Source organism: Diachasma alloeum, unplaced genomic scaffold (assembly GCF_001412515.2).
Source record: "Diachasma alloeum isolate Michigan unplaced genomic scaffold, Dall2.0 Dall_scaffold_00489, whole genome shotgun sequence".
NCBI classification, from domain to species: domain Eukaryota; kingdom Metazoa; phylum Arthropoda; class Insecta; order Hymenoptera; family Braconidae; genus Diachasma; species Diachasma alloeum.
The window spans coordinates 58,908-72,797 of NW_021680622.1; the positions used below are offsets into that span (position 1 = coordinate 58,908).

Consider the following 13,890-nt stretch of genomic DNA (forward strand, 5'->3'; position numbering starts at 1 on the left):
GTGCAGAGTGTTGTGCCCAGTGTTTACAGTTGAAGTTCGGTATTGTAAACACCGGTAGTGACATTTCGACCTCTAGTGCTGTGCAACTTCGGAAAACCTCGGTCTCCGTCGGGACTAGCCGAGGCCCAAGCCGCGCGCGCTACGCGAAATCCAACAGGCAGTTGGAAGAGCGCCCTCACCTAATAACGTGCCCTACCTTATCGACAGTGGGCATCAAGTCAACATCAGTCGGTATCTACCTATTATCGATAAGTTACCTCACCCAGAGCAGAGACGACCACCATGTCAGACGCAGAGTTAGGAGATAATCAACGTATGGATGAAAGCACTGAGGAGACGCCAAGCGTAATTGAGCCAATTATCCAAATTACTGAGAATCCGTCCCAAGCGCACTTCAGTGGAGAAAATACACCGCAGTTCCCTAATGCGACTTCCATTCACCAACAAGAAATTAAACACACTGTAGCCGAGAGGGGACCTGCAATAGGCGAACTCACAGAGACTCAGAAGTTCCAAATAAATAAACTGGACTTCAAGGTAAAGTCATTTAATGATATTTATCAAGAATTGTTGCAGTCAGCCGAGAACATTAGCGGTCTCACAGTTGAGGAGTTGGACGGCCAGGAGAAAATCATCGAAGGAGAATGGAATGAATTGCTCATCATCCAAGACAAACTTAGCGAGACCCTCCTGTCAACTCATCAACATATTATTGAGACCACCTATCAGAGGGCTTCAACGCTGAAGAAACCCTGCCTCAAACTCATCTATCAGCTCAAAGGAATCATCAAGAAGAGGGAATCAGCGAGTACATCAACAACATCAGGCCAAGCCAATCAACTCAAGAGAATCGGACTGAAACCATTCGAAGGAAAATACTCAGAGTGGAAGCAGTTCAGCGACTTGTTGCAGTCACTGGTGGGAAAAGACGATTCAATTCCGCCAGTGCAAAAGCTAGTACGCCTCAAGGAGGCTCTCAAGGGAGCAAATCTCATCGACACCTTCACGGTGACCGATGAGAATTATGAGAAGGCCTGGCAGAAGCTAGTGAGGAAATATGAGGATCCCAGACTCATCGCTCAAGCAGTGTTCAACAGGATCCTCCACCTCCCGAAGATCACCAAGGCAACTGCGGAGAACCTTAACGCCAATGCAGCGACAGCCCTTGAGACGAGAGATCAGCTGATCACTATGACAGGCTTGTCCAAGGAGAGTGTCAGTGAACAGATGATCGTTCATCTATTGAGGAAGTCCCTGGATGCTGAGACTCTCAGAGCATCGGAATTGAAGCTAGGAGATTCCAAGCACTTCCCAACGCTGGAGGAGTTCACCGGCTTCGTTGAATCCTGCGCAAGAGGAATCAATGCTGGAGCCAAGCTGACCACCGAGCCTCAAGCACCACCAGTCAAGAAGCATGGAGCAACTCAACGTCAGAGAAATGCTCACCTAGCAGTCACTCAACAGAGGGAGCCAGGAGAGCTCACCAGACTGCTCCCCAAGGAGCACTGTGCCTACTGCAAGGGACCACATTTCATCGCGAACTGTCAGGGGTTGGTCGACCTGTCCTCCATCAAGAGGAATGAGTTCGTGGTCAGCACAAGGCTCTGTTTCAACTGCTTGGGCCCACATCTATTCTCAAAGTGCAGGTCCACCAAGACGTGCTTCAGCTGCAAGCGCAGGCATCACACACTCATCCATGGTGGAAGCACGTACACCAACGGCAGAGATGCTGAGCAGGCAGCTCCAGTGAACCCAACAAGAGAAGAAAATCCACAGACGGTCCAACCAGGAACGAGCTGGGCTGAGTGTACGTAAAAACCTAGTTTCCCTCTAATTTAAAAACACTCATTGATCGCTCTCAATTATACCTACCAGCATCCAGAGCATCACCAACACGAATCATCACCAATTAGGCGATCAGTACCTCAACATCACCTGTCATCAAAGAGCAAATCACCAAGCAGCCAATCATCGAGCAGAGCAGTCATCATTTAGCAGCTGATCCGCAATATACACTTCTAGCAACAGCCCAAGTACGAGCACAATCTCCAAAGGGCTTCCTTCTCAAAGCAAGAGCGCTCATCGATCAAGGCTCAGAGTTATCATTTATCTCTGAGGAACTAGTACATCAACTACAACTCTTACGAAGGTCATCAAAAATAGAGTTAATCGGAATAGGAGAGACAAACTCAGGTCACACGAGGGGAGCAGTATCAGTACTGCTTCAAGCAGTTGATGGATCACAGCAAGTGCAAATCAATGCTCACATACTCAAGAAACTCACCGTCAAGCTACCATCATTCTCGTGCTCACCAACATGGATCGACCCTCCACAAGGTCTTCAACTAGCCGATCCAGATTATCTAAAACCTGGTCCAATAGACATCATCATAGGGGCTGACAGCTATGGGCGGATCATCAAGAGCAGAGTCGTCAGGTCCAGAAACACTCACTTAGTTGGCCAACAAACAATATTTGGTTGGATACTATCAGGTCCAATCGAATGCAGTGGTTGTTTACCGAGGGTTTCTCTATTGGCCGTAAAGGAATCTTCAAACGAGCAACTACAAGAGCTTCTTCAAAGATTTTGGCACCAGGAGGAATTACCAAAAATTCCCAACTCATCAGCAGAGCTATCACCAGATGAACTCGAGTGTGAGAAATTCTTCAAGTCCACACACACCAGAGACGAAACTAGGCGCTACATCGTAAGACTTCCTCTACGGACCTCACCAACAGCGCTCGGAGAGTCTAAATTCAAGGCCTCACGTCAACTCCAGTCAGTTGCACGTCGTCTTCAGACAGACGAATCATATTCCCAGCTCTACAGAGAATTCATCAACGAGTATGAGGCACTGGGACACATGCGCAAAGCACCAGAAGGAGCACAACCCGTCACAGCATACTATCTACCGCATCACGGGGTTCTGAGAGAGGACGCACTCACCACGAAGCTGAGAGGTGTCTTCCNGCATCACGGGGTTCTGAGAGAGGACGCACTCACCACGAAGCTGAGAGTTGTCTTCAACGGCTCAAGTCCTAGCTCATCAGGATTATCTCTCAATGATATCCTCTATCCGGGTGAGAAGCTACAAGTTAATACCATGAACGTATTAACATGGCTCAGAAAACACAAAATTGTTTTCGGGACAGATATTGTCAAAATGTTCAGACAGATTCGAGTGCATCAAGACGATTGGGATCTCCAGAGAATTCTGTGGATCAGCGAAAATCAGCAGCAGATCACCTACCAACTGACGACAGTCACCTACGGTCTCAATTGTTCTCCATGGCTATCTCTATGAGTTCTCCAACAATTAGCAGAGGATGAAGGACATCACTATCCAGCAGCCGTCGAGGCACTCACCAAAGGTCGCTACGTCGACGATATCTACGGCGGAGCTGATACAGAAGATCACCTCAAAGAAATCGCATGGCAGTTACAAGGGCTCTGTCAAGCAGGCGGTTTCGCTCTACAAAAGTGGAGCAGTAATTGCCCACACATTTTAGAGGAATTGGGAATCTCAACGAGCAAGGCAATCATCCAGTTCGAGGAGCCTATCACCAAAGTGCTCGGATTGTATTGGTATCAATCGTCCGATACATTTCAATTTAAATCAAAGCAGTTCGAGTCAGCAACAATCACCAAGAGAGTAGTAGCATCAGAAATCGCTCAACTGTTTGATCCGTTGGGATTCATCGCTCCAGTAATCACCCGAGGCAAGATAATCACCCAAGATCTATGGAAACTCAAGCTCACTTGGGACACACCACTTCAATGAAGATCAATGGACAAGCTTCAGAGAGAACCTCAACCAACTGAATCAAGTCTCAGTGCCAAGGTGGCTGAGACTCTCATCGGAGACATTGAGCATCCAGATCCACGGATGCATTTGCAGATGCGTCAACAGCAGCCATGGGCGCAGTGGTGTATATTCGCACCAAACAAATCAACGAACCAGCATCAACGGTAATGGTATGCGCTAAAACAAAAATAGCTCCCCTCAAGCGCATGACCATCCCTCGACTCGAGCTAACAGCAGCACTCATGCTTACTCAACTAAATAGTTGCAACTCAGAAGATGCTGGAACTCAACGCAGTAGACACGTACCTATGATCTGATTCAAGTGTTGCCCTAGCTTGGATCAAGAGTCACCCATCGAGATGGAAGGATTTTGTCCAAAACCGAGTCATCAAGATCCAGGAATCCCTTCCAGACGCTACCTGGAGGCACATCAGCGGTAAGGAAAATCCAGCCGACTGTGCATCCAGAGGACTATCACCACAGGAGCTAGCAGAACATCAGCTATGGTGGTCAGGCCCTGAGTGGATAAATCAGGAACCTGAAAACTGGCCAGTATCACCACTTAACTCTCCAGCCGAAGCATCAACAGAAGCAAGGCCAACTTCATCACATCAGACATCTATCAAGATCAACGCCGTAGCAGAGCTCCTCAACAGATACTCAACACTAGCCAAGGTCCTCCAAGTAACAGCCACCGTGAACCGAGCCATCGACAGGTTCAGAAGACAGCCAGTCCCTCAAACACCGGTCTTAACCTCTAGAGAACTCAACGAAGCCAGACTGTTTTGGGTAAAAATTGGGCAATATCAATATTTTGCATCTGTTCACAGGCTACTTGAAAGAGACCATCAAATACCACGGAGTCATCCACTAGCAAAGCTGACTCCAACTCTAGACAATGAGAGCATCATCAGGCTAGGTGGCCGCCTTAAGAATTCTCAACTAGACCCTGACGAGATTCACCCAATTATCCTGCCTCGTCAGTCTCGCTTAACAACGTTGGTCATCGAAGAAGCTCACCGAAGGACACTCCATGGAGGAACTCAACTCACTCTAGCCCACACACGCCAGAAGTATTGGATCATCGGCGGCAGATGTACTGTGAGAGCATATATCTCACGCTGCCCTGCCTGCATCCGACATCGTGGACGACAGGCCCAGCAACTAATGGGCCAACTGCCTGCAGTGAGAATATCACCTTCACGAGCATTTCTCCATACGGGGGTGGACTATGCCGGCCCATTCCCCATTCTCAAATGGCGACCCACAAATGCCCAACCAACTAGCGTTCATATTGCAGTATTTGTGTGTTTCAGTACATCAGCAGTCCATTTAGAGCTCGTTTCCAGGCAGACAACAGACGCATTCATCGGAGCCTACAAGAGATTCACCGGAAGGAGAGGCATCCCCGAGGTTATGTACAGTGACAACGCAACCACGTTCGTTGGCGCCTCAACAGTCCTCAACAAGCTGTACAACCAGCCAACCAGAGAGAATCAACAGATCCAGGCTGCTCTCGCCACCAACGGGACTCAATGGAGCTTTTCACCACCGAGAGCTCCCCATTTCGGTGGCAAATGAGAGGCAGCGGTAAAATCAACGAAATATCATCTTAAAAGAGTACTTGGGTCGACGACATTCACCTACGAGGAACTCAACAGCATTCTAATCCAGATAGAGGCCTGCCTCAACTCCAGGCCAATCACACCCATGTCAGATGACCCAGAAGACCTCCAAGCACTCACCCCAGGTCACTTCCTAATCGGTGAGCCTCTACAGGTGATTCCAGAGCCATCAATCATCAATGAGAACCCCAGCAAGCTGCGGAGATGGAATCTGATTACCCAAAAAATACAGCAGTTCTGGTCCAGGTGGTTCAGATAGTGTCTTCAAAGATACCAAGCTATCTACAAGTGGAATCAACGACANGGCATTTTGTGAGCTACAAAGAAGGTCGTGTGACATTTTTTGATGAACTGATCAGTTTGGAAGATATGAAGAGAATGATCAGTGAGGAAATTCAATATTTTCAAATGATTCAAAATCGATAGGCAGTTTCTTCGGAAGGAAGAAGTTTAGAGAAATTTATCAAAAGAGTTTTTTCGTAGAGAATTTTGTGGGCTACAAAAAATGTTTACTTGAAATTCAGCTATTCAAACTAGTCAAACGGTCACCGGGCTCAACGAAATTCTCGAGAAACTTCGGGACCCGTCGGGATCACGGTCAGCAACGAAGAAAATCGCCGAAAAAGAAGTAGTATCGTTCTAGCCACCGAGAGAGTCACTCTAATCGCAAATTGTATTGCCAAAACCGCTCGATCGAGTACATCACAGGAGTACATCGACGCGATATATTTAAATCTAGCGCTTTGTATAGCGTCTCTATTTAATTCAATTCAATTATCAATTAATTCCGAGTTAATTATCAATTATTTGAGTCAATTATCAAGTTCAATATCGAGAGAATCTCAAGTGCAGTGCATTTTTCAAACAATCATTTTTATTGACTTGTCGAGCAACTCAACAGTGTAATAATATTAATTTATCAAGACGCGTGGGTTATTCCACAATAAAGTACATCAACAGTGTGGTTTTATAATTCCGCGTGTTTTAATTTTCCACCTCCTTCCACAATTCCACTTTTTTCCCAACCGGCATTTCAATTTAGCTTCAATCTCAAACAATGTTTCTTGATAAATTCCTCTAAACCTTTCCCTTTTAAAGATATTTACAAAATAAACTCATAACTATTTATTTACAAAATTTCCCTGGCAGCATCCAATCCCTCTTTCCATTGGATGGGAAATTAATTTTTTATGTTAATACTGATTCTTTGATAATAATTCCATATCAAAATATTGTAGAAAACCAAACTATCAGAAAAATAGGGGTGGAAAGCGGAGGAAATAATTACTTTCATTGTGGAAATGCTGTGGATGACGGGATTGCCATTCACTTTTTTTTGAGCTTGCAATTTCAATCTCTTTGACTTCGATTGTTGAGGAGTTATCACAGAAGCATGAGGTTTATGGGTATGAGGTGGGATTTGACTCTGACTTTCGTTCCTTTAAGCCCTGGTTTCGCAAAATGCAGACATGGCACGGCGTAATGCATTTGTTGAAGAACTCTATGAAATTAATCAGTGAAAGGGGGAAATAAATATGAGCAGTTATCCGATAGAAAGTCATAAAGAGAAATATCTACCAGTCTGGCCTTCAAAAAAGCAAGACCTTTCTTTTGAGCAATACTCTCAGAATAACCGCAATCTGAATGATATCTTCCATTAGTTAAAGTGATTTTAATAACCGTCGAACATCCCACCGTAAACGAGTTGTTTGTCTCCTGAATGAAATCTAGAAAATGGGAGGATTAAAAAGTCTATATCAATGATACAGCGTTGAAGGAGGATTTACTGAATGTAGAATTCGTTTAATTAATTGAATATAAATGAGGATGGAATTACCAATGTTTTGATTGATGATTTCATGAGACCAATTGTTCGGACCGAAAATGGAATCGGCATAGATGAATAATTGATGTTGTACCGAGTTTTGTTCATCCATAATGAAGCAAAAAAAATGTAAGAAATGTTGTAAATGATAGATATTATCAAATTATTCTTGGGGAGAGGAGGAAGAACGGTGGTTATGGAATTGTAGTGATGTCAGGTCAATATTGATAATTGTACCAGAAATCTGAAGTTGGCGAGATGAGTTGAATGTAGAGAAATGAAATTGTTATTATTAGTTCGGTTATTGACAGTTTTGTGGTTACTGTTTCCTTTGAAGGTACACTTTGAAAGTTCATGAATTTCGTCGATATAGTAGGGATTCGTATACACAATAATTAAAGTTAGAACTTGAAGGAGAATGAGATAAAACTCAGGAAAGAAAGAATAAAATAATAAGGGTCATCATCATGCGATTATAGAAAGCGACGCAATTAGCGAGTAAATATATGCTACATGGTGATAATTATCTTCAAAAAACATTATTTTAGATTTGAGAAATTTTAGAGAGAATTCTGAGGGAAACCTGATGTGAATCATGATATGTTTACAATCTGGGAATGTGTCAACAATTTCATTGGTCTCGGCAGCGGAAAATTCGAAAAAGTAATTTATGATGAATAAATAAATAAATCAATCAATCAATCAACCCGACGTCCCCACCCTTTTTGGGACAACCATTAAAATGCAGAAAATTATGGAACACATTCAGAAATGTTAATTGAAGAATTCCCTACAAAAATGGATTGAAATAATTTTGAGGAATTCATTTTTAATTTCTCAAAACCGACCGATACTTGAGGGGAAGGGGGAGGGGCACGAGTAATCCATCGGTGGAGACAACGGGTTATTTTATTCTGATCATGAATTAGTTGCAATGATTATCAGCCAAATTATGAGATGATGAAACATGAAAGAAACCATCTAATTCACGAATTTTTATGATAGACACTGAATTGAAGCCCGGAAGGTAATTTCCTTCATAATTATAGAGAAAAAAAAAATCTCCTTGGAGGAAATTATTGCGAAAGATTGATTAATCTTTGGAGATTATTTATTGGAAATTCGAGGGGATAGTCAGAAATAGAAGCCTGACAACTGAAATTTGAAGGGAAATTCTGGCTGACATCATGAGAAGACGTAATTATTAGAACATAGCTTGGATAGGAATTGAAAGTGAGTGAACGTAAAGAAAATTGTATCCAACAGGTGAATGATACATTAATCTATCGATAGGTCAAAACCATCTTTGAAATATAAATGATAATATATGACGTATATGAACGGTATCGCTTAATGCAACATTCATGACAAGCCTGACGATAGCTGAAGAAGAAAAATGAACAGGGAGTGAAGCTGATACATTGAGAAAGAATCAAATAGAGGTGATGAGAAAATGATGATAAGGACTGATGATATTGCTTCCGAATGAAAGCTATGTAATCCTTTGATTTGAAGTTTCCGATTTTTTGTGCTAGGGTGACTAAGTTTGGTCCCAGGAGTCCGAATATGCCATTTTTAGAGCGTGTCCGTATGTATGTATGTATGTATGTATGCATGTATGTGTGTGAAGATCGTTCTTTTTCGATTTTCTCGATAACCAATCCATGAAATTTCATTTTTTATTTTTGAAATGTAGGCCTTAATAAGAGTTTTCGATTGACTTTTTCCAGAACTCAATCGACCGTATAGTTTTTGAGTTATTAACATTTTTCGATTTTTTTTATTTCGACGATACGTCAAAGAATAATTCTTCAAATTGATTAAATAAGGGCTCAAAAAATTTGTAACGATGGTATATTAACCGAGTTGGAAGATGGGGGAAATAGCATTATTCGTTCGTGGGTGACAGCCTGATTTGATAGATTTTTCTTCTGAAAGCTATTAATCGGGGTTTAGTCGGGACTTAGTTGGGGCCTAGTCGGGGTTTAACTGGGATTTAGATAGGGCTTAATGAGGGCTAAAGAGGTATCCAGTCGGAGTTTAATCGGGGCTTAGAACATGTCTGTATGTACATATATATTCATATATGTCCGTTAGAAATTGTTTTTTTTTTCGATTTTCTCAATAACCAATCTATCAAAGTCTATGATTTTTTTTTTGAATGTAGGATTCGATAAGGATTATCGACTGACCCTTTTTAGAATTGAATCCATCGTATAGTTTCCAAGATATTTTTTTTTCCTGTGTTTTTTCTATGATTTTTCGCGATCTAGTAATAAAATAATTATCTAAACCGATGAAATGAGAGCATAAAAAATTTGTATCGATGGTATATTGACCGAGTTCGAAAATGGCGGCAATAGCATCATTCGTTCGTGGGTGACAGTCTTCTTCGTCATGAATTTTCATAATTAACTGTTGAATTTCATTAATTTTTTTCGAATGTAAGAGTTGATTTGCTAACATGACTATCGCTCGAGGACCTTCAGTTAGGCCGGGTACTAGACCCCTCAGTTAAAGTTAACTGCGAGTTAACTAACTTTACCTCCGGATTTAAACCCGCAGTTAACTTTCGACTGTTGAGTTAAAAAAGGTCGCCGCCGAGTTGACTTTTTTTTATTTTTCGAAAAATCGAGTCATAGCATCCCCGGCCGAGTGAATTCTTCGAAAAAAGGAAAAAAAGTTAACTCGGCGGCGACCATTTTTAACTCAACTGTCGAAAGTTAACTGCGGGTTTAACTCCTGAGGTAAAGTTAGTTAACTGGCAGTTAACTTTAACTGAGGGGTCTAGTACCCGGCCTTACAGATCTTGATATGGAGTGGAGTAAACTATCTGATGCAGAAAACTATGCAAAATTGATGTAGAATATATCTCGACGAATAGCTCGAACCTGGGAGCAAATTGAAATTTTGCGTCTCATGTGTACCAGATAGCCCGATTTTTTAAATTAAATTATTGTTAGATGGAAAATTCGAAAAAAAGATTTCAATTATATAAAATTCAATTTCAAAATTGAAGTTGACCATTCGGAAGCAAATTGCTAATTAATTGTCAAAATCAACTATACGGAAAATAGGTCAATGCCTTGCCTACTTGTTTTATTCCAAAATCTAAAGCAAAACTGAATTACAGGACGATCCATCGAAACGATGATACTGACGAATGAAATGAAAGAGATATTATTGAATGATTCAGCCTAATTAGAGGATGAACATATGTGGAAATTCTGTGAAGTATTCGAACAGAACACTGGAAGGAGAATGCAATCACCTATTCTATGGCAAACACCACATTTCATTGTCCCAATAGCAAAACAGGAAAACTATCTTCAGATTTTATTTATGTCAGCTAATCAATTTGAAATAATTCATCATAGACGGGTAGTAGAAGGACATTGGATATGCACGTATTATACCAACGACACTATTAATATATATGACAGTCTCAATGAGAATCATCTGGAAGATAATACACTATTGTATTTGAGACGATTATTTCCTTTCAATCCTAAAATTGAATTCCACCGAGTTCAACAACAAAGAAATTTAATTGACTGTGGATTATTTGCGATTGCTTTCGCAATTTCAATAAGTTTTAATGAGAATCCATCAGAGATTTTTTATGATGCGAGGAGAATGAGAACACATGCATACAATCTATTGGTAAATAATGTCTACGAACGTTTCCCCTGTACTACGAATGAAAAAAGAGAAGCAGTTATGGGTGATTTCATCAAAAATAAATTAGATGAGGAAAACACCAAGTACCAAATCACCCCAAGAAATATTGTGACGGAAAAAAATTGTAAAAATGATGAAATGGAACAAGATAACACATCCATTGAGGCAGACACTGCGGAAGGATCAAAGAAGAGAAGACATAACGGTATGAAAGATATTGGAAGAATAGGAGATTCCAACTCTCAATTCGGGGAATTAACTTTGCAAGATATATTGAAATTCAAGAGAATATTATTGGCCGAGAAAGGCATAGGTATGCAATGTGTAGAGTCGATGATCCACGAGAAATCGATAGTACCAATAAATAAAAATAACAAACATATTGAAATTATGACAACAGCTGAGAAGGGGAGAGAAACAAATGAGAAAAGGGGATGGATCTGCATATTTTATGAGAACAATGTGATAAATGTATATTGCAATGGGAATGAGGCATGTTTGAACACAGCCAATGCTATTCAATTAAAGGAACTATTTCCATTCTATCCAAAAATTACATATCATTCAGTGCAGAAAGTGCAGACGAACGAAGATTTGGGATATTTAACAATCGCTTTTGCTGTGTCCTTGAGTTTCAATATGAATCCATCAACTATGTGGTACGATGAATCAAAATTGAGATTGCATACACATCAATTATTGCATTGTAATATTTACGAACATTTTCCATACATACGTAATAACCTGAAACGGAAATAAATTGAAGAAACTCCAGAGAATAGACGCAGAAGATTGCAGAATACGAGTAAAATGAAAATTATATCGCAAAAGAATGAATTAGATTTAAAATCAATGAAATTGAAGAATACAGAAAGAATGAGACGGGACAGGGCTACGAAAAGAGAAGCAACAATAAATTCAATGAACGCGACAAATGATAAAGATGATGGAATTCGAAAAAAAATTGAAATTTGTCTCGAAGAACGTGTTAATCTCAGGATGAAAATTTTGGTTGGAAACAATGGAGAAGGAGCAGGGGGACACCTGAATAATCAAAAGAGAAAGCCGATTCATGACGATAACGATGGAGGGGAAAAGGGAGAAGAAAGTGAAAAAAGGCGATATCCCAAACGAGCAATTAAAAATATAAATCATTACGGAGATTGTGATGAAGAATTGGACGAAAATTCGGATAGTCCCCCATCTCAAAAGAATAATAACGAAAGTGAAAATGATTCTGAAATGGATGATATTGAAAGACGGTATAAGAAAAAAGAAAATTATTGGCTGAATTTGGATGCGCGAGATGTCAATGAAGAATGTATTGATGAACATTACATTGGAAAAATGAATGCCGTGTGTAAGTTTTGTAAAGCATTACATTTCAAAATTGAAGAAGGAAAGAATGGATTCAAGAATTGCTGTCACCATGGAAAAATCACTCTGCCGTCACTGAAAGAATACCCGGATTTATTACACAAATTACTGTCAGGGCAATCATAAATGAGTGCTCATTTCAAAGAAACTGTAAGATCCTATAATAGTGCTCTGGGTTTTGCAAGCATGGGAGCAAAACTCGTTAGTATACCAGGAAGAGGACCCTTCGTATTCAAAATTCACGGACAAATATATCATAACACATATGCATTACATCCTAATGAGAAACAAGAAAGAAAATATGGCCAATTATATATTTTAGATACGACCGAAGCGAATGAAGAACGTATGAAGAATAAATGTAATGAGAATTGTAGAAGAGAATTACTGAAAGAATTAGACATTTTGTTGAGGAATATCAATCCTTATGCGAAAGCATACAAAATGATGTATGAATTAGAAAGAGAAGAAGAGGAGAAAGCCAGGAGAGAGAATAGACAAGTAAAAAATATCGTAATGTGGATAAATCAAAACTCAATTGAATAAAAATACTCATAATGCACCCAGTTGTGATGAAATCGCCATAGTATTCACAGCTGACGACGGCAAACCACCCGCTGATAGAGATATGTATTCATCTCAAAGACAATCGAAGTAAACTCATTTCAAGCTTGAGTCCAAATTTAGATCCAATGACATACCCAATATTATTTCCAAAGGGAGAAAAGGGATGGATATTATACATGCAACAGAAAGTCAAAGGCAAAAATATTACACCATTACAATTTTATAGCTACAGATTGGCAGTGAGAAAAGGATTCAATCGCTGTTTATCAGCAGGAAAATTGACACAACAATATATTGTGGATGTTTGGAGTAGAATTGAAGGACAAAGATTGAGATTTATAAGAGAAAAACAAAATGATTTAAGAGCTGAATTATACAGTGGATTAATGGATTATATAAAAAATGAAGCAGAAAAAGATAATTATGATAAACCGGGGAAATTAGTGATTTTACCATCAATATTTCAAAATAGTCCAAGAGCATATCAACTATTGTACATGGATGCATCGTGCTTAACGCAATATTTAGGCAAACCACAACTATTCATCACAATGACATATAACCCTAACTGGCGAGAAATCCAAGAGAACCTCGACAAGAGCAAAAAGGAAACTGCATCAGACAGACCTGATTTGGTGGCAAAAGTTTTCAAATTGAAATTGAATGAATTGAAAAGATTAATCTTCAATGACGAGATATTTGGAAAACATATTGGACATATTCATGTAATAGAATTCCAAAAAAGAGGTTTACCACATGTTCATTTATTAGTTTTCCTCCGGAAAGACCACATCATTAGGAATACCGAGTTAGTGGATAAAATCATATCAGCAGAAATTCCGGACAAAGGAAAAAATCCAAGATTATTTGGAATTGTGAAGAAATTTATGATACATGGTCCTTGTGGAAATCAGACTAAAAAATCACCATGTATGGATCAGAAGAAAAATATTTGCACTAAAAAATTTCCAAAACAGTTCTGCGAAGAAACATATATTGGTGAAAATTC

The 13,890-nt window shown here is 40.1% G+C and overlaps 2 protein-coding genes across 2 annotated transcripts; both read left to right on the top strand.

The window, feature by feature from the left end:
* The first annotated feature begins 282 nt into the window (after window positions 1–282).
* On the top strand, window positions 283–3,782 carry LOC107042526. The gene is made up of 3 exons (XM_015263594.1): window positions 283–1,807; window positions 2,023–3,273; window positions 3,322–3,782. The coding sequence occupies exons 1-3, from the start codon at window positions 283–285 to the stop codon at window positions 3,780–3,782; spliced, it is 3,237 nt and encodes a 1,078-aa protein (XP_015119080.1).
* A 6-nt stretch (window positions 3,783–3,788) lies between these two features.
* LOC107042527 lies at window positions 3,789–5,387 on the top strand. The gene is made up of 3 exons (XM_015263595.1): window positions 3,789–3,970; window positions 4,130–4,522; window positions 4,637–5,387. Exons 1-3 carry the CDS (start codon window positions 3,789–3,791, stop codon window positions 5,385–5,387), a joined length of 1,326 nt encoding a protein of 441 aa, XP_015119081.1.
* The last annotated feature ends 8,503 nt before the right edge of the window (window positions 5,388–13,890 follow it).